Raw genomic sequence first — 22,361 nt, 5'->3', positions numbered from 1 at the left:
AAGTGATACCTCTGTTTTTTTTGATATGCTGTCTAGGTTGGTCATAACTTTCCTTCCAAGAGTAAGCATCTTTTAATTTCATGGCTGCAATCACCATCTGCAGTGATTTTGGAGCCCAGAAAAATAAAGTCAGCCATTGTTTGAATATTATTTGTGATTATAATCAGAACAATTTTTACTTCTGTTTTCTCACATACTATGCATTCTAATCAACTAAACTAGAAAATGAAAAAAAAGCACCAACATTTAATTTAAAATCATTGTATGAAATCTTTTTCATTTAATACAATCCCAGAATCTTAGGTCACTGTTACAATAACCTGGTTTATAATGGAGATTATTTTATTCAAATACCAAACCTCTCTGAATGTTTTTTCTTTCTCTCAGTGGTAATGGATGATAAAAATCTCCCAATTTAGGAAGAACCATCTGGGCTTTCCTGGTAGCTCAGCTGGTAAAGAATCCATCTGCAATAATAGAGAACCTGGTTTGATTCCTGTGCCAGGAAATTCCCTTGGAGAAGGAAGAGGCTACCCACTCAAGTGTTCTTCTGCTTCCCTGATGGCTCAGACAGTTAAGAATCCACCCGCAGTGTGGTATATCTGGGTTCCGTCCCTGGGTTTGGAAGATCCCCTGGAGGAGGGCATGGCAACCCATTCCAGTATTCTTGCCTGGAGAATCCTCATGGACAGAGGAGCCTGGTGGGCTGCAGTCCATAGGATCGCAATGCAACTAAGTATTAAGCCACTAAGCACACCCATTCACTAAAAACTTTATTTGAATACATATTTTACATCAATTTTATCATTTAAATTCATTTTATCTCAGCATATTTTCTAACAATCATTAAATCATTGTCCACATGGATCATTATATTCCTGATTCTTTTATCTTTGAAAGAATATAACACAGCAACATTGACTTTCCTTCTAACAGCAAAATTGAAAGCGGCTATAAAATGTTGTTTTCTCTTTGTTACTATATTGCTGCTTAAAAAGTTAGGTTTCATTCAATATTTTATAGCACAGTTTGGAACCTGACACATATTGTAGTTAATATTCTATAATGTATAGACTTCTGGAAAAGTCAGTCTTCACTGTGAATGATTTTTTTTTTTACTTGCTTCATTCTCTATTTTTTTTAAAGTAAATATTCCTAAAAGCACCTACGTTTTTTTTCTTCCCACCTCTATAAATGTAACTCTTATTTATCCTCTTATCCCCAGTACAAAACAATGGAGAAAATGATAACGTACTTTCCATAATTATTTTAACCATACTTGATTAAAGCAGAAGTTTGAGTTTAATTTTAATTTGATCTTGTAGAATTGTGACACAAATTTAAAACTTCACAGACATAGTTTTTGTACTTAATTTTGTAATTCATTGCCTGGGTTTCTAATTAAATGTTCTCAGTACTTCATTTAAAGTACCCATCCCCTGCATTCCTCTTGATTAGTAGGAAAGAATCAATGAGAATTGATTCAATTTGTAGAACACAATTCTCATATTGATAGTAGTTTATATTCATTTGCTTTTCCCTAATCTTTTATTAATGGTCATCTTCAAAATGTCAATTAATGCCAAAGACCTCACAGTGATAATGCAGATCTATAAAGAAACTGGCTTGACACTTTACAGTAGGGCCAAAGGAAGAAGTTTTAGCATATATTTTCATAACTGAGTATGACAGAATGAAGGATAAAGAAGAAAATCCTAATGTTCCAAGCTATGAAATTCACACTCAATTAAAAAAAGTGAAAATAAATAAATGAAACAATTTAAACAACAGAGGCCTCTACATTTCCACAAAATAAGACTGACTGCCATAATATAATGAACAGTTTAGAGAAATATGGGTTGAATGGTAGTACAAACCTACAAATATAAGTCTTTGTACTATAAAAATATTAGCTATTTTACTCATATCACTAGGAAAGAGAAACTTCATTGCATGATTTTCTGCTGCATATTATAGAGAAAATTTTGGCCCACTCAGTCTTCCTCTGCGATCCTTTAAACTTTTGGGAATGTTTTTCATAATATATTGAGTAATTGTTAATGTTATGTCATATTTGCTTTAGTGCTTTTAATATTCTTTTCTGAACCATCTGAAAGTAACTTAAAGATAATTCATCCTTTACTTATTCAACTTGTGTATCCTAGGAATATATTTTGTTTTCTGTAGATTTTAAGTTGGATCTTAAGTGTTGATTGAATTCAGGGCAAGTATTGTTAGCCCAGACACTTCCTAGGTGCTATTGTATGTTCGATCATGTAATTGTCTTCCCACTTTTAGTTACCAGCTATTGGTGATATGAAATTTGCTTACTGAGTGCAAGTGGTGACTGCCAGGTCAGTCTATCCATTATGAAAGTGAATTTTCTCTTATGCAACTAGCAAGTAATCTGGGGTAATACATTTTCCCTGTATATGCTGTTCCCTAACACTTTTTACCAAATGGATTTAGTATCTTTTGATGATGCTTGTCTGAATGAATAATTTTGTTAGAGGTTGCTATATAATGATTTTTTTCTAATTCAAAGTTTCCATTATTGTTTGGCATAGCTGTTGGGGAAACTTCAGTAAAGGAATTATTACATAAAATAACAAATTTCAAAATTACCCTTAAGGTACCATTAAAGAAAGTTGTATCACTTTTAATACATTATTATATTTGTGGAGAAAGTTTTCTGAAAGACACAGAAAAGTATAGGTCTTCATTCCCATGTATTATCGTTGCTCTTATCAAATTTGTATAAGACTGTTACAAGAAGGCCCATTCATACATTATATAGCTTATACAAGTATATGTGTATATTATATGATTATGTATATGTGGACACATATAACCCTATGCATTTTATATATGTGCATATATATTTTGCTTATATATTGTAGGTTTAAGTTTGGCATACAACCCACTCAAAAAAAAAATAGAAATAAAACTGTATAGCAAAATCTACCAGAAAAAAATAACCCCATAAGCCAGAGTCTAGTTTTAACCAAAGATATTAACCTTTCACTGAATTACAAAATATTAAAAATATAACACAGTGATAACTCTCTTAACATAGACAGGGAACATAGGAAGTAAGTAGGTCAAAGGAAAGGATGATAAGCTCAGTATTTTGTGGGAGAAAGCGTGAGGTTTCTTGGAAATAAGCAGTGGAGATTAGATTTGGTGATTGGTAGAGAATCTAACTAAGAACTGAAAAAAGTTTCATCATCTTCTAAAAAAATAGCTGAATCCATGAGCCTGAATGAAGACAGCTACAGAGAGCATGTTGAACAAGAAATGGATGAGGTCTGGAGTCCTGTGAAAGACAAGCATTTATAGAGCATTGGGAAAGAAATGGAATTTCATAGATGAATCATTAGGTCTGTATGACCACATTGATTAGAATTTAAGTTTAGATCTAGAAAAAATAGAGTCCTCACATAAAAGAGAGGACTTAACTATAAAATTGGAATGGGTCACTTTGAAAAGCAGTGAAGATCATGTGGCCACTAAATTTAGATGAATTTGCAAATCTGATGAAAGATTGCTGTGGGGTCCATCTAACATATTTCTAACCCTGAGTGTCTATACTTTTATGACTCAAGAATTCTTTTTCTATTGAAAGAGATGTTTTATATGCTTTTGCAAGTACTAGGGGTAGAGAGAGTACAATAGCATCTAATTTATATCATTTTTTTTTCTGAGTATGATGAAAGTGAAAATCCCTTTAGTCCTGTCCAACTCTTTGTGACCCCATGGACTATAGTCCATGGAATTCTCCAGGCCAGAATACTGGAGTGGGTAGCCTTTCCCTTCTCCAGCGGATCTTCCCAACCCAGGGATCAAACCCAGGTCTCCCACATTGCAGGTGGATTATTTACCAGCTGAGCCACAAGGGAAGCCCAAAAATACTGGAGTGGATAGCCTATCCCTTTTCCAGCAGATCTTTCCAACCCAGGAATTGAACCAGGGTCTCCTGCATTTCAAACAGATTCTTTACCAACTGAGCTATCAGGGAAGCCCTGAGTACGATACTAGTACAGAAATTACAGGTTTTCAAATTGTTTCAGACTGAAAGCCTATCACTTGGGTGAGATTCACATTCTGGTGATCACCTTTCATTAATTCATGAATTATCTTAAAAGAAAAAGAGAAAGCTTTTCAAGTCTGTTTAGTGTTGCAGGTCCCCTGTCAGACTTCAGGCTACCCATGCGAAACAGATTACCTGATCTTCAGGGAGTTCACCGTCTAGTGGGGTAACAGACGCACGAAAGCCAGCACCCCCGGTTGCCAGTGCATTTTTCAGTGTCCTGATGGCTTTTATCAACTGTAGCCACACCTACTTCATTTCAGGCCTGGATGGCTCTACATAAGCACTAAATAATCTCTTGCCTCACTTGTGTTCCATTCTACAGCTCACATAAGCAATACCAGTTAACAAAAACTTTAAATAAATATCTTTTGGACTCTCTCCTACGGCTCACATGCTGTTAGTCTAATGGTTGTTTCCTGTCGTGATTACCTTTTGACAGAAAGGAAGAACACAAGAGTGAAGTTAGTAAAGCTGGCATCTTTTGTTTCCTAGACCTAAAGGTCTAGCATGAAAAGTGAAAGTGTGAGTCACTCAGTCGTGTCTGACTCTGTGCGGCCCCGTGGGCTGTAGCCCACCAGGCTCCTCTGTCCATGGAATTATCCAGGCAAGAATACTGGAGTGGGTTGCCATTCCCTTCTCCAGGGGATCTTCTGGATCAAGGGATCAAACCTGGGTCTCCCGTGTCCCAGGCATATTCTTTACCATGTAAACCACTGGGGATGCATATTAGTGATTAAAGACAATACTAGGCAGACAGAATATACTGCCCACGTAAGGTAAGATTCACTGATGCAAAGTCTGTTATTCCCTCAGCCTAGGAAGGGGCCAGAATGTTGATGAGTGGAAACAGGAAAGCAAATTCAGAAACCACTCAGGATAAGTTACACATAGGTGAAAAATCCACTTTTAGCAGACTTAGGTATCTTGTTTCAAATGATAGTGAACTTCCTTTCCTCGTCTCTGCTGTTTTTGTAATAATGTCCTCATTCTCATCAGAGAAGCTTTAATAAAAAAAGCATTCACAGGCCTTATCCCCAAAGTCTCATAATACCATTACTGACAAATTGACTTAGATTTGGATAGATTTTTACTGTATTTTTAACAGAGTGGTGAGATATATGTGCTTTCACATTAAATAAACTATATCATCATAAATTGAAAGTAGTATTTCCTTTGAAAGAGAGCATCTGCTACTATAAATAAGTAGTCTGTAAAATTAAAGTTGACCCAAAACACACTGTATCTTTTAAAACTCGATTGTAAACAGGGGCGGTCCCTTAAAAGCCTTTTAATACATGTGAGCAAGCACCTTCCGTTTATCTTCCTACATGAAACTCTTATTTGGTTAGTCTATTTGAGCAACATTACTTAGTTTGAGACAGAACATTGTCCTAACACTGCTTCAAAATACACAAAAATGCTTGGTTCCCATTCTGTCTTACTGCTGTGACTTACATCTCTGACCAAAACAATCTGTGCATATAAATACGTTAACAGACTGGAGGGGTAGCTGGTGGACTGGTTCCCTGCCCTACCACTCCCAGAGTTGGTTTTAAGGGCAAACATGACAAGAACCATGGCTGGGAAGGCAAGGATGAATAGACTGATAATGAGCCCTCTTTTTTTCCCCTTTAGTCTGCAGAGATCTGAACCTTTTTTTTTTTCCCCTTCATTTTAACCTCACCAGGGTAATTAAATGACACATGGACTGGGGAGGAGGGAAGACAGGGACAGGGTCGTTAAACATGCTACATGCAAAAAGCCACAAAGCAGACTCGTGTGGGACTTTTTATCCTCTTTTAAAATGTTCTACAGCCTCCTTGAATAGTGGTGTCTAAGCCAAAATGTGTCAGCCTAGCTAAAAAAAATAAATAAATAAAACTAGCAGGGACACAAAATTAATAACCCCTGTGCTGTTTCTAAAGGGGCATTACCTGCGTGTCCTGGCTGCCTCATTCATAAGTGACAGACTTTCCTTCCTCGAGTAAACAGCTGTGCTTCTTCACTGCTCAGACTAAGAAACCCTCTGTAGCTGCTGTTTAAGGTGGTACTTGAATGACCCAGGACTCTCTGGTATTTGATCTAGGAGGTAGGCACTTGGGTTTTATTGTGTCTGCCTGCTTATCAACAACAGAGCTTAGAGACTCTGCCCATGTTTATCTAACACACAGAGATACGACGCACAGAGTGACTGAACACCAGTGAAATTAGTGGTGTCCCTGGGTGTGGGTATCTATTTATACAGCAGCTCAGCTTCTGAATATCGGGACTTGAATGCTATCATGCTTAGCCTAAAATTCGACAGGAAAATTGATGTGCAGTTTGAAAAACATACAAAACCATTTCTTTTACTCAAGAAAAGTGAGAATGAATGAATGAAAGTACCTGTCTGGGTGGTTGCAATCTAGACTCAAAAGCAATTTGGAATGTTTTCAGATATTCAAACCCAAATGTGCAAAGTTAGGTCTCCTTTTACACACGCATTCATTTTAGTGAATTTATCTCAGTCCTTTAAGATGACAAATTGTTGCCTTTTGAGAGATGGGATGTTGCAGTGCTTTCTTTACTGCTGCTCAGAAAAGTATGATGTTTTTATCATCTGCCCTCTTCTTTGACGAGACCCTCTTTCTCCCCACACCCTCCCCCCCTCCACCACCCATATGAGGTACAGTCCCTGGAGTCTGTAATTGGCAGGAGATGAAGCGATGATGGGGAGTGATCGCAGTCAATAGCTTTGATTAACAATAAGGTAGAAAATTAGCAATGCTAGCATTCAGTCACCCTGCCCTCTCCCTCCTCCATATGCTCTCTCAGTCCGCGCTGGCGGCCTCACAGAGGGCAGGCAGAGCCCTTTCTCTAGCTTTGAAGTGCAGCAAAGGTGCAGGCAGAGCAGAGCATTAGGGAAATTAAGGAGCAGAAGTAGAAAGTGTAAGCCATGATGCTGAGACCTTCACAAGGCTTAGTGTGCCGCACGAGGGGCGAGGAGGAAGTGTGCTGTGTGTTGTCCCTGTGTGTTTTCCTGTCGCATGTGGATTTACTTGTGTCTGGACATGCTGTGATCGAAATGGCAACTACTGTTACTACTGTGACCCCATCAGCAGCTCTGGTGTTGTTTCCGACAGACCCTGAAGACGTAGAGAGGGGAAAAGACAACGGGACGCCCAGCCCCACCTCTGATAACGATGACAATTCGCTGGGCTATACAGGTAGAGTGTTTCTTTCCCAGATACTAACCTTCCATTTCTCCTGAAATGCATCCACCTCCATCAGTCATCAACCACCTGTGTAAAATTATCTTTCTGACCATCCCTGCTTCCTGCTAACAACCCCAACAGCTTCTTGTCCTCATTTTCCAGATTTTATTCCTTCTTCAGCTGGGAGACCATATTGCTAGAGTAAACACTCTGGGGAAGAGATATGTAACATGAAAACTGCTTGCATTCCTGTTGTCTATTACTTTTAATGTAAAAGGATGCTTAGCCTGAAATATTGGTGTCGCTAATATGTTTAGAAGCATCATACATTCTTAGAGTTTTAATATCTAACTAAATTGCTATCAAAACAGATAAAAGACTACTTTCAAGTAATCAAGGAGCAAAATTATCTGTACTTTTGTTTTTTGTTGATACACCGGCAGTCTTACCAACAACAGAAAGCAAACTCTTAACAAGAGTGTTATGAATCAAAATTACCAGCTTAGATCTCCGGATTGTGTTTGCATGACTTCTTGTTACCTAATCTACACACCAGTTCTTAAATAGATGCATGTGTATGTCAGCATAAAAGTAACAATTTAACTGATTGAATCTATTAGAAATAATTCATATTACAAACGTCTAAGAATGATCATGCTGGAAATAACGGAAATGTTTCAGGCAGAATTTGTAAGCATAGTTATAAACATAGCTGCATAAGTTATGCATCTGAGACAATTTGACTAAATCTTTAGATAAAAGCAAAGAATGAAATACAGCACTCTTAATCCATTGGATCAGAAAATGGTGTGACAGTGGTCATGTTGTAATAGCAGCTGTTTATTGTGTTCTTCTCATAAGTTCTTGTTAGCACAGTTTCATAGATTTTGCCAGCTTGTGGGCTGTACCTAGGGAGGTGTGTGGGGGAAGAGTGGCTATGTGGTAAAGTAGCTGGGCTTAGAGATTATGGAGATGTGTATAATTATAATCTTAGAGATGGTTGTGTTTAAAAGAGAATAAGCCAACAGATACATTTCACCTTGGTATAAAAATAAACTGGTACTTTGGAAGCGTCTTCACTATGTTCATAGTAATAATTATCTCCAATACTATCCCTCATCTACAAAATTCAGGGTTTCAAACATGCGAAACAACTATGAAAATTAATAGCACTTGTATAAGCAGCTTTAATACTTTTAGTCATAGATGACTCATTCTCATTTCTCCCCTATCTTCCAACATAATAACTGAGATTAAAGTACCACCCAATCAAAGCCCATTGGTGGTGAGATGGTGAGGGAATTTGTATGACACTTTTTCAGAAACTTAGATAGAATAAGAGCTGTAAATGTCATTTCTTAATAGCATCACTACTGAGAAAGTTCATATTTATGAAAGGAGGAATCCAACATAGTGTTCTTTCTCTGGGGTGCCTCATTTGCTAATGCATCTTAGTTCGATTCCCTGTGCTCGCCCAGTCTAAACTGCATTGTTTAGACACACTAATAGGGTTTGCGCTTTGTCTTTTATGGATTTTCTGAAAATTCTATATAACCAATGCATAAATCATGTTGGAGTGTTGAATTAAGAGAACCTAAATAGAAATGCATTTAAGACTAAATGTAGCATTTTACAAATTTTTCATTCTTATTTATTTTTCTTCATTGGGTTATTCAGTAATCAGATTTCTGCTATGAAACATATCATTAGATTAGTTAATAGGAGGAGGTAGATAACTTTAAAAATCATCCTTAGATTCTACATGGGAACTAATTAAAGCAGCACCATTTAATGTGAAGTGCCTGGAAAAACAATCCCCTGAATGATCTTTTTCCTGAGACTGTAACAGTCTGTACTACTCTTACACCAAAGCAAGTTTGTTTCATATATTTTACTTCAGTCGAGTTAATTATTCAGGAACTTCTTTTCTACTATATGAATTAGACATGCTGTTTGTGTCTCTTTTATTTGCATACTGACCTTTTCTTTGCTCATTAAAACCTCCATTGGAAGTGATAAAAATTCAATAGGAAAAAAATGTGTTTTGTCTGCTTGATAACAATTATAAAGATTTTAGTTGCCTCTGAAGTTGACATAATCACACAAAAATATTAAATGAAATTACCTACAGATTTCTTTTTGTATGCATGTCAGTTTGTGTTATTTGTGTGTCGCTGTGTGTGTGAACTCCTTTTACTATGACCTTGTATAACTGAATTGTTAGAACCTTTTCTTATATAAGGGGTCAGTTCAGAGGAAAGTAAGATGACCTATCTGTTCAGGAAATTTTTACATATTTAACATAAATTGACTGTAGTTTAGTACGTCTAGAGTTTAGCAACTCTGGATATGACAGAAAGAGCATTGTCAGAAATAACATATAAATATTAAACAACACAGAGAATATGAAACAGTTGTCAAATCACTGATGTGAGTTAGTTGCAAGGTAAACTTCTAAAAATGTTAACAAGTAAATGTATCAAATGTTGTTTGAGGTGTCTATATTTTTTGTACAATTTCTCAAAACGACTGTGCAAGTTGAATATACTGGTAGACTAGGTATTTATTTTTCAGTACATGTTGCTTCATTTTATTGAACTGACATATAGGACTTTCCTTCCTTCTCCTAACATTCATAAGTTTAAAGAAGAAAAGTTTCTCAGAAGGAGTCATGCAATTCTGGAAAACATATTTGCAGCAACATGAAACAGTCCCAAAGAAGAAAATCACCAGTTCACTAATATTCACTTCCACACATCCCCAATTCTTTCTTTTTCTACTGCTACATAGAGTACAATTCTACTGCTACATAGAGTACAATTTCCACTACAAGCTAATTTGTCACTTCAACATCTGCTCTGTTGTTCAGATCACTGTGGACCATCACTATCAAACTGATCCTTCAAACTAGAACCCAAGGACTCATATCATACACATGAAATTTTTATCAATGATATAGTCCACAAATGATAATCTTTTGTTAATAGTACTTACTATTAAACCATATACTGTACTTATCTAAATTACATAAGGGATTTGAGAGGCCCAGGAAAATATAGTAATATGGAGTTTAAGGAAGAAATAAATTGATCCTTTTCTCCTTGCCATCTTCATATAAAATACTGTAAAGTTATATAAGGTTTGAAAGTATTTTATCTTTCTTCTACTAATCAATGAATACAGAATAGTTTCTCAGGTAGCATGACAGTGTGTTACTAGAGTGAACTTGTACATTTTTTTAAAGAGAAGTAGCCCATTTCCTGTTTAACTGTGTCATAAGTATTGGGGATTATTTTACAGTCAAAGTATATAGAGTTTGTTGCAAGAACAAGTGAGGTGGGATTTCAAATCAGCACTTTGTGGGGTCAGACAGACATCCCAAAGAAGTTGAATATGTAATGATCAATTATTTTTTTAAAGGAGCTTCTACAAAGAATACATTGTCTATTGACTTTTAGAAATTGTATGGTGTTTTACAAATATGAAAAAACCTATGTAACACATCCAAGAATATTTAAATGTCTGAAATATTTACAGAAATCACATACAGCTTTAGTCAGTGACAACATTTAGACAGAAATTTATCAATATACAAAATTTAGGGAATAAGTGAGAGCTGACATTCTAGTAGCGTGTCTAATCTTTTCAGAAAGTTGTGATTATTAATTAGAAAACAAATGAACTTTATATGTTTCTTAAGTACCAGAAAAAAGTCTGTAAATCTGATGAGTAATATCTAAAATATATCCTTTTTCCCATTTCTACATACTAAGGATAAGATAATGTCCCCCATCAACCTAGGTCTGTTTTGAGGATTAGTTTCCTATATTTACAGTAGCATATCAGGAGAAAAGCTAAAAGTAGATTTGAAAATCTTAAAGCTGAGCAGTTATCAGAATCATGTTCAGTACCAATTTAAGTAAAAATCTAGCCATGGAATGTCAGAATTGCAGAGTAATTTCAAATGGGAATAATGGAGTCTTCTATTAATCAACACTACCTCCAAATAAAGTTTGGTTATAATTGATCAATGAGAAACAAAATATATGCTCTATTAAAATAAAATCTTGAAGTGGGTAGCCATTCCTTCTCCAGGGGATCTTCCCGACCCAGAGATCGAACCCATGTCTCCTACATTGCAGGCAGATTCTTTACCATCTGAGCCACCAGGAAAGCCCCAGCATGTTTTCTCATATGCACACAAATAACATCCCCCAAACCTTGTTTGCCTCACATTTTGGAATCTCAACAGGTAACTGTTCATTTATGGCGGCATTGATTCTTCTGTCATTCTACATTCTTAATGCTATAGCTTCCTGACTAAAATCAAACAGAAGCTTCATTGTAGTGTGTGCACCTTTTAAAAACTTATGTATTGATACTGATAAGTAGCATTTATTTTCACTTAATGGGTGCAATGAAGTTTTCTAAGCACTTTACATGACTTAATTCAATTAATCCTCATAACAACCCTCTCAGAAAGATGTTGTTATTAATAGTAATAGTACCTAATGTCTGCTTCAGTATTCCAGAAGATAAATTAATGACATTTTCCAGCATCATAAAGGTTGCAAGGGATTGTTGTAATTATAAGCTATATTTCAGCACACAGTTAGAAGTTAAATAGATCAGTCACATTCCTTCTACACAACAATACCAGTGCTAGTAACCAGTATTTTAAGTCTCTGCTGAGCTCATCCTAGGTTCATTATTATCACAATAATGAATGGACATGTTGTTTAAATCAAATAAGACAAAAGCTTTAAACAAAAATAAATAGGTCCCTACTCTCCCTCCTTATTCTTGAACCTACCTCCCTTTAATCTATTTTCTTACTCTTAGATATTTCTTCTGATAATTTCCTTTATATTTTTAAATAAATTGAATCTGCAAATACTTCTTGACTTGTCAGTTTTATACATTATCTTATAATCTTTTCCCTTCTCCTTCCACTATCACATTCTTTGTTAAATTAACAGTCAGAGTTTACATTGGTAGAGCTTAAGCAAGCTGTCCCTTTGTGTATCTACCACAGAGACAAGTAAAATACTAAAATTGCATTGGATCTTTGTACAAGACTGTTCATTTTCTGGAACTAATCATTGAATTTTAACCTCCTAATTGCTTAGTTGGAGAAGGCAATGGCACCCCACTCCAGCAGTCTTGCCTGGAAAATCCCATGGATGGAGGAGCCTGGTGGGCTGCAGTCCATGGGGTTGCTACAAGTCGGACACGACTGAGCGACTTCACTTTCACTTTTCACTTTCATGCATTGGAGAAGGACATGGCAACCCACTCCAGTATTCTTGCCTGGAGAATCCCAAGAATGGGAGAGCCTGATGGGCTGCCATCTATGGGGTCGCACAGAGTCGGACACGACTGAGGCGACTTAGCAGCAGCAGTAGCAGCAGCAGCAAGTGCTTAATTATGTCCAATATTCCATTGATCGGAGGCTTTTTCAGAGGTCTTTCTCATAAAAGCCTCCATTTTTGTCCCAAACTGATTTCTCTCTAGACCTGGGACTTTCGGACTTTCTTCCATCCCTCTTTTATATTAGTTCTCCTATTTCCCAGAAGTCAGTTCTTCCACTTTCCTGGTTTGTCTTCTCTTTAACAGAAGCCTAGTCTTTACAAAATATATCATAATAAAACTTCTAAAACATCAAGAACAAAGAACTTTTACTATAATTAACTTCATTGTGGCTTATCCATGTTTGCCTGCTTATTTGGTCAAATGCTGGGTACTGGATCAGTCATTCAGTTCAGTAACTCAAAGGGAAATTTTCTTAAATTACTTTTTGATAATTCCCATCTCTACATTCCCTGTTCTGAAATTGCTGTTAATCAGACTGTGAACCCCTTACATTGATTCATTAAGTCTCTTGCCCTTTCTTTCCTAATTTCTAATTCTTTGTTGTTTTCTCTCCTACTTTCTGGGAAACATCCTTGATATTTATTGTCTACCAATGCTTTTAGCAAAATATTGTATCTGTTTATTGTGATATGTTTCTGAGAGGTCTTTCTTATCCTTTGATGTCTAAAGAACTTTTGTAAGTCAAGATTTCAAACTAATTTTACTGACAACTGCTTTTTATGCTAAACCTCTGAGTCTTCAGGTTTCCCTGGTGGCTCCGTTGGTAAAGAACCTGCCTTCAATGCAGGAGACCTGAGTTCCATCCCTGGGTTTGGAAGATCCCCTGGAGAAGGGAATAGCTACCCACTCCAGTGTTCTTGGCTGGAGAATTCCATGGACAGAGGAGCCTGACAGGCTACGGTCCATGGGGTTGCAAAGAGTCGGACAGGACACAGCAACTTTCACTTTCCCTTTCTAGGTCTTCTAATATATGGGTAAGTTATTAGAAGTCTCTTCATAATCAGTTTATAGGTGAGAAAACTGAGACTCATAAAGTTATTATGATTTAACCACGATAGTATAGACATTTAGCAGTGAAAACTTAACTAGAACTATGTCTCTCAAATCTGACTTTTAGTGCATTTTTTAACTTAAAATATGTCACAGAGTCAATTGGAAATGAGGCAGTGTAAGAAAATAAACTACTGAACACGTTAAAATTAACGCTACACTTAAGTGGTTACATATTAATATATTTTTAAGCCCTTTCTATTTGGCTCTAGAAAATAACTTACTAATATGCAAATTCATATAAAATATCTATGCTACTCTTTATGAAATATTTGAGTGATCATTTATTTATTTACATAAACAAAACCAGTTTTTTCTGGAGTTAATAATTGAATTTTATTCATATTAAGTACCTACCCTGGGGAAGGCATTGTACTAGGGACATGGGGTATTTAAGATTTAAATTTTGTTAAAATCAGTACCATGCATGACTCTTCTTTGGATTATTATATCTGATGAATCCCTAATTAACTTGTTCTTTGCAACTTGTGCATCACACATTTGCGCATCGTAGGGAATTAATAAACATTCACTAAAATGATAAGTTAAACCATCTCTACTTTCTGTTAACCCATATTGGGAAGAAAATCATAGCATCATATCAATTTAACCAATTGGTTTAGTCTTTCAAAGTAAAGGGAAAGAGATACTTTTTTCCCAGATTTATAAAGCTGTAAAATATGTGGGTTTTGTTTTTTGTTTTTTGGTGTGTTTTTTTTTTTTGAATGACCTCAATTTTCAGGCAGTTCTGCCAGTTCTCTGAAAATATGAAAAGGAAGAAAATGAGACAGAAGATGGGGATACCGGGTTACACTTAAGTATACCATTCCGAAATTCTTGCTTTTTGAATTAAAGCAAAAGGAAAACTGGCTTTATTTTTGTGATGATTGACATAAGGAGTAGACATGCCTAACTTTGCCTTCCTAAAGTTTAAGGGACATGGAACATGGAAGCTTCAGGTGGAGTTGAGAATTGAAAATTAAGTTGAATCATAACAACATTGGGATTCTATGAAAGAAGATTTCAAAGCAGTCTATTTCAATTAATTTTTATATTAAAAATCAAATTTTGTGTTATCCTAACATTGTTAACAATAATTATAATCCCAGAGTTTGTAATGAATGTTTTAGAGATTTAAATCATTACAAAAAGGTGTTGACTAAGGCACTGATTGTTATATTTAGTATTTCTTAACATTTTCAATCTGGAAAACCTTGTAGCTACACATTTTGAGTAGAGGAGGAAAGAATAAAGTGTCTCAGCTTCTATAAAATGGAAAAACCTTGACTTTAATAGGAAAATTTCATCTAACTTTATTTTCTTAGTTAGATGTTCCAGAGGAGAAAACATTTTGCATGAATAGTTTTTATTTGAATTTTTGAAAGAATGCTTTTCTTTTGATTTTTTTAAATATATCCCAAAGTAACAAATTTTAGAGATGTGTAGATAAGTAGATACACTCTGAAACATAAAGTCAGTTCAGTTCAGTTGCTCAGTTGTGTCCAACTCTGCGACCCCATGGACTACAGCACTCCAGACTTTCCTGTCCATCACCAATTCCCAGAGCTTGCTCCAGCTCATGTCCATTGAGTCAGTGATGTCATCCAACCATCTCATCCTCTGCGTCCCCTTCTCCTCCCACCTTCAATCTTTCCCAGCATCAGAGTCTTTTCAGATGAGTTAGTTCTTTGCATCAAGTGGCCAAAGTATTGGAATTTCAGCTTTAGCATCAGTCCTTCCAATGAATATTCAGGATTGATTTCCTTCAGGATGGACTGGTTGGATCTCCTTGCTGTCCAAGAGACTCTCAAGAGTCTTTTCCAACACCACAGTTCAAAAGCATCAATTCTTCAGCACTCAGATTTCTTTATGGTCCAAGTCTCACATCCACACATGACTACTGGAAAAACCACAGCTTTGACTAGACGGAATTTTGTGGGCAATGTAATGTCTCTGCTTTTTAATATGCTGTCTAGGTTGGTCCTAACTTTTCTTCCAAGGAGCAGGTGTCTTTTAATTTCATGGCTCCAGCCACCCCCTGCAGTGATTTTGGAGCCCCCCCAAAAATAAAGTATTAGGCCCTTTTTTACTGTGAATGACATTCTGAAGACAGAGCTCCTATGCATATGAGGGATTCAGAGTAAGAGCTTTTAGAGAGGTTTAACAAATTTTGAAGAAATAAATAATTCTTGTCTTGTATCAGCCACAGTAAAATGGACAACCTAATTATCTCAAGAACTCAGTAATATCTTCATTTACACAACAATTTACACAAAGCAATTAATATTTTAGCTTATCTATTCTCCGCTTTGACTACAGAGGCAAGACTTTGGAAATGACTACCTCATAACCTAGTAAGACAAATCCCAAGTTCAAAGCCTTCCAAGCAGTTTTCATTGTTGTTGTTTAGTCACTAAGCCTTGTCCGACTCTGTGACCCCATGGACTGTAATCTGCCAGGCTCCTTTTTCCATGGAATTCTCCAGGCAAGAATACTGGAGTACGGGTTGCCATTTCCTTCTCCAGAGGGCTTCCCAACCCAGGGATCAAAACCCATGTCTCCTGCATTGACAGGCAGATTTTTTTTATCACTGAGCCACCCGGGAAGCCCACTAAGCAGTATGTGCCAGCAACATGATGCTTAGCTTTCAGCCATGAACTGTCAGCTTACAGTCATGAGTAGAGTCTCATGCCTGCACTTCTTCAGAACCCTGCTTAAAGTCCTATGGAAACCATGCTCTACCTTTTCTGTTTTAGCTTCTCCAGTTCATAAAAAGGAAATAATATTTGTCACTCACTAATATTTTGAAACTTTAAACAGAATTGGCTAATCTTTCCTGATCTCTAATTTTTAGAGATACTTATAGGAAATGATCATTTTTTTCCTCCTTACAGTCGTTTCTATAGACTTTTTTCCCACAATTCATAGACTTCATGTATCCAAAGAGTTAATACTTGGAGGGTCATGTAATCAGCACATAGCATTTGCTATAAAATTATTTTATTATTATTACTTTACATTGCTGCAAGAAACTATTGAATCAGCTAAAGGTTAGTACTACAACTATGGGATCATTGCTTTCCCATGAAGCCCAAGGTGCTCAATGCTGTGATTCTATTGCCAGAATTTGCCATCATACCAAGTCCCATTGGGCTTTACTGGAGGCTCAGATAGTAAAGAATCTGCCTATAGTGCATAAGACCAGGGTTTGATCCCTGGGTCTATAAGCTCTCCTGGAGGAGGGCGTGTCAACCCATTCCAGTATTCTTGCATGAAGAATTCCATGGACAGAAGAGCCTGGTGGGCTATGGTTCATGGGGTCACAAAGAGTTGGACATGACTGAACAATTTTCACTCACTCACTCATGTCCCATCACCACACAATGGATTTTCTCTGTCATGTGGCCCAGACAAGAAATCTGATTTGCATGGCAAGCTGGATCAGTAGGGCAGCCTTCTCTTGCTCTGTGTCACACTCAAAAGGGATAGCATTGAGGGCAGTTGATTAATAGGAAGGAAAAGCTCACCCAAATGTGTTATATATTTCCACCATTATTAAAAGATAACCAACAAGCAGACATATTACTAAAAAATGTGGGTCACTGGCAAAAATATCCTGACAGGAACATACCATTAAACTTCACAGAAATAGTAGGCAGGACCTGTTTTTTTTTTAATGGGATTTTTATCTCACATCCTTTGGAATGCTTAGTACTTACAAAGTCATAGAGTAAATGCTGCTTACTGCTCACCAAGATTTATAAGCATGATTTCAACAATCTAGAGGACCAGGATGTTGACTTGGGGATAGTGAGATGATCAAGATCTCAGAGGAATAAAGACAGAGGGTTGATGTACCCTTAGATAAGATATGTAGCACCATGCCTACCAAGTGAAAAGAAAATTTTTCTGGTATGATTTCTTTATGGGAGAAGAATGAATTTACTGGAATAGTAGCTGCATTTTATGTGCCAGTGTCTGTTAATTTTCTCTGGTAAAAAGAAAATATCTGCAAGAATCTTTAACACTTAAATCTCCTGATTTAAGTACAGTAATCTTGTCATTTCTCCAAACCCTATCTCTGTTATCCCAGGACTTAGTTTAATGGAGAAAGTGAAGTGAAGTGAAGTGAAGTGAAGTCACTCAGTCGTGTCCGGCTCTTTGCAACCCTGTGGACTGTAGCCCACCAGGTTCCTCTGTCCATGGGGTTCTCCAGCAAGAATAATGGAGTGGGTTGCCATTTCCTTCTCCAGGGGATCTTCCCAACCAAGAGGTCGAACTCAGGTCTCCTGCTTTGCAGGGAGACGCTTTAACCTCTGAGCCACCAGGGAAGTGGAGAAAAGATAAGGTCAAATGCCCATTGTACAATGAAATGGTCCTTGAAACTGGCAGGAATTGGCTCATGTTTTCACAGAGATCAGTTCAGTCACTCAGTTGTGTCTGCCTTTGCGACCCCATGAACTGCAGAATGCCAGGCTTCCCTGTTCTTCAGCAACTCCCAGAGTTTGCTCAAACTCATGTCCATCAAGTCAGTGATGCCATACAACCATCTCCAACTTCCTGTCTTCAATCTTCCCCAGCATCAGGATCTTTTCTGAGGAGTCAGTTCTTTGTACCAGGTGGCCAAATTATTGGAGCTTCAGCTTCAGCGAATATTCAGGAATGATTTCCTTTAGGATGGGCTCATTAGATCTCCTTGCAGTCCAAGGGACTCTCAAGAGTCTTCTCCAACACCACAGTTCAAAAGCATCAATTCTTTGGAATTCAGCCTTCATTATGGTCCAACTCCCACATCCATACATGACTAATGGAAAAACCACAGCTTTGAGGAGATGGGCCTTTGTTGGCAAAATAATCACAGAGATAGGGTATCTCATTTGATTTGTTGGTTTTACACAGAGCAGCAATTCTAAAGACTTCTTACTATTTAAAAAAATGGAACCCAGGAATTCCCTAGTGGTCCAATGGTTAGGACTCAGGGCTCTCACTGCCATGGCTTGCGTTTAATCCCTGGTTGGGGAACTGCTGCTGCTGCTGCTAAGTCGCTTCAGTCGTGTCCGACTCTGTGCAACCCCGTGGACTGTAGCCCACCAGGCTCCTCCATTCATGGGATTCTCCAGGCAAGAGTACTGGAGTGGGGTGCCATTGCCTTCTCCGGGTTGGGGAACTAAGATCCCAGAAATCCCATGGCACAGCCAGAAAATAAAAGATTTTTTAAATAAATAAATTTTAAAAGCCTTCATTCAATGGGTCAAGGAGACAGCTGTTATTTTGCCAATTGTTGATTCAACTATGTTTTCAAAAACTAAAAAGATTGTCACAAGATGGGTTTTTCAGGCACACTGGCAGATGCGTTAAGACAAAGCTCTATCATTTGACTGATGAAATGCACTTGTGTTCAAGATCTCTAGATATTAATATCACACAGTCTGCATCTCCCTTTCATCAAATCAGATGTCTTGATAAACGGGCTTCTTTTAGGGAAATCCAGAAATAAAGTCATAGTACATAAATTTGATTTATGTAAAGGGTATTGTGTGACCCTTTTTCATAACTACCAGGCCTCTCCTTCAGTTATGGGAGTTCAAACCCACTCACTAGGTGACCACTCATGGTCTGGCAATTGGGTAGTGGACTCAAGTCAGGTCTTTTTTCACCAAACCTAGAGTTCTTTATTTATTTAAAACTTAATTATACTTTGGTCACTTCACAACTATTTTAATTTCAGGAAGTCATGATGTGTAAACCACAACAAAAATCAATGGGAGTTGGGTGACCAAAATCGATGGGAGTTGGAAAGACCATGCTCACTTTGTCTCTGATAGTTAATTGTGACCATTTGGTCTTGGCCACCCTATGACCCTGGTAAAGAATCCGCCTACAATGTGGGAGACCTGGGTTTGATCTCTGGGTTGGGAAGATCCCCTGGAGAAGTGAATGGCTACTCCAGTATTCTGGCCTGGAGAATTCCGTGGACTGTATCGTCCATGGAGTTGCAGAGTCTAACATGACTGAGTGGCTTTCACTTTTCACCCCATGACTCTATCATCCACATTGAAATCAGGGAGCTCATTACAATGACAGTGCTTTCTAATTTCATCCCCAGCCTTCAAAGAACAAAGGCTGCAATGCTTTCAAGGATGCAGAGGCTCCTCTTTGGAGCATAGTACAAAATGCCTTGTTGATGGGATGGTCTAATGGGCCTTTGCAGGAAACAAAATTGGAGAATGGGTACATATGTCACAAATGATAAATCCACTCAAACATTTGAATCCCTCTATATCAGCACTGCCCAATAAAATTATAAATTCATACCACAGATGCAAACCACATGTATATGTACATATTTTCTAAAAGCCATATTTTAAAGCACAGTAAAAAGAAATAACTGAAACTGTTTTTTAAATTATATTTTGCTTAACCTGATAAAGACAAGATATTATTTCAATACGTAATCCATATTAAAATTATCATTAAGATAGCACTATTTTACTCTTTAAGGACATCTTGATTTAGATCAGCCACATGTCAAATGCTTGATAGTCATATGGATTCCTCCCTCCCCATTATGACAAAGAATTTCAGGCATTTTCCAGATGTTCAAGCTGGTTTTAGAAAAGGCAGAGGAACCAGAGATCAAATTGCCAATATCTGCTGGATCATCAAAAAAGCAAGAGTTCCAGAAAAACATCTATTTCTGCTTTATTGAATATGCCAAAGCCTTTGACTGTGTGGATCACAATAAACTGTGGAAAACTCTGAAAGAGATGGGCATACCAGACCACCTGACCTGCCTCTTGAGAAACCTGTATGCAGGTCAGGAAGCTACAGTGAGAACTGGACATGGAACAACAGACTGGTTCCAAATAGGAAAAGAAGTATGTCAAGGCTGTATATGGTCATCCTGCTTATCTAACTTATATGCAGAGTATATCATGAGAAATGCTGGGCTGGAGGAAGCACAAGCTGGAATCAAGATTGCCGGGAGAAATATCAATAACCTCAGATATGCAGATGACACTACCCTTATGGCAGAAAGTGAAGAAGAACTAAAGAGCCTCTTGATGAAAGTGAAAGGGGAGAGTGAAAAAGCTGGCTTAAAGCTCAAGATTCAGAAAACGAAAATCATGGCATCTGGTCCCATCACTTCATGGGAAATAGATGGGGAAACAGTGGAAACAATGTCAGACTTTATTTTTCTGGGCTCCAAAATCACTGCAGATGGTGATTGCAGCCATGAAATTAAAAGACACTTACTCCTTGGAAGGAAATTTATGACCAACCTAGATAGCATATTAAAAAGGAGAGACATTACTTTGCCAACGAAGGTCCATCTAGCCAAGGCTATGGTTTTTCCAGCGGTCATGTATGGATGTGAGAGTTGGACTGTGAAGAAAGCTGAGCACCAAAGAACTGATGCTTTTGAACTGTGGTGTTGGAGAAGACTTTTGAAAGTCCCTTAGACTGCAAGGAGATCCAACCAGTCCATCCTAAAGGAGATCAGTCCTGGGTGTTCAGTCCTGGAAGGACTGATGTTGAAGCTGAAACTCCAATACTTTGGCCACCTGATGTGAAGAGCTGACTCATTTGAAAAGACCCTGATGCTGGGAAAGATTGAGGGCAGGAGGAGAAGGGGACGACAGAGGATGAGGTGGTTGGATGGCATTACCAACTCGATGGACATGGGTTTGGGTGGATTCCGAGAGTTGGTGATGGACAGGGAGGCCTTGTGTGCTGCAATTCATGGGGCTGCACAGAGTCGGACATGACTGAGCAACTGAACTGAACTGAACTTTACTTCCTAAACACATAACTTGAGGCTAAGTTCAGTCAATACCAAGCAGACAGCTAGAACCACTTGCAGCAGCTCAAACTAGCCCTTGAGTTCAGAATTTCTGTTAAATCCAATCATAATAAATGCAGCCACCTTAAAATTACTTTCCTTTTTTCCTGCTTTAACACTTTTAGAATCACATTCCATAGATATTCCTCAGGAGTCTGTTGGTATAAATTAGCAAAACCTAGTAAGCCTCTTTTTCCTGAATTAGGTGTTATAGTTGTGACTTGTTGGAAATTGAATTTGATCTTTACTCTGGAGGTAATTAGGAGCAGTAGGGCAGGGTGCAAGGTGAATATATCTATTCCTTTAATGTGGTCACTATCTGAAAGACTCCATGTAAGGCAACTCCAGCTTCATCCCTGGGAAGAAAAGACCCTTCCTGCTGTCGAGAGGAGGGCTCAAGTTTATCTGAACCCATCCACATAATTCTATTCCAGTTTTCAGGTCCTGCACTTTCCCAGTCACTGCTCTAAATTTTCATGCAAGAGACCCCAATCCAGCAATGTTGAGTCAGAATTTCAGCCACAAGAGCACTGAGGCCATAAGCCACAAGATATTATCTGTGCCCCTGTTGGGCCTTGAGTCAAGAATTTAGAAGTTGGGTATGTCACTTCTCTAAATGATTCAGTGCACTCAGAAGAGGTAGGCTCACCTATATAGCCCCTGAGTGTTTCTTATTTATTTATAATTGGAGTATAATTGCTTTACAATGTTGTATTAATTTCTGTATTCACAACAAGGCGAATCAGCTGTAGATGTACCTCTTGATCCTCCATCCCACTCCCATTCCATCCCACCCATCTAGGTCATC

The 22,361-nt window shown here is 37.6% G+C and overlaps 1 protein-coding gene across 9 annotated transcripts in view; it reads left to right on the top strand.

Moving 5' to 3' along the window:
* ROBO1 (roundabout guidance receptor 1) overlaps positions 1-22,361 on the top strand; it is a 1,286,018-nt gene that overhangs the window by 709,450 nt on the left and 554,207 nt on the right. For all 9 annotated transcript variants that reach the window (XM_060416459.1, XM_060416456.1, XM_060416445.1 and 6 more), the window contains exon 3: positions 7,216-7,299. In XM_060416459.1, coding sequence (XP_060272442.1) covers positions 7,216-7,299 — 84 coding nt within the window. The remainder of the gene's footprint in view (positions 1-7,215; positions 7,300-22,361) is intronic.

Source organism: Ovis aries, chromosome 1 (genome assembly GCF_016772045.2).
Source record: "Ovis aries strain OAR_USU_Benz2616 breed Rambouillet chromosome 1, ARS-UI_Ramb_v3.0, whole genome shotgun sequence".
NCBI classification, from domain to species: domain Eukaryota; kingdom Metazoa; phylum Chordata; class Mammalia; order Artiodactyla; family Bovidae; genus Ovis; species Ovis aries.
This window is presented reverse-complemented; position numbering and strand designations above follow the sequence as displayed.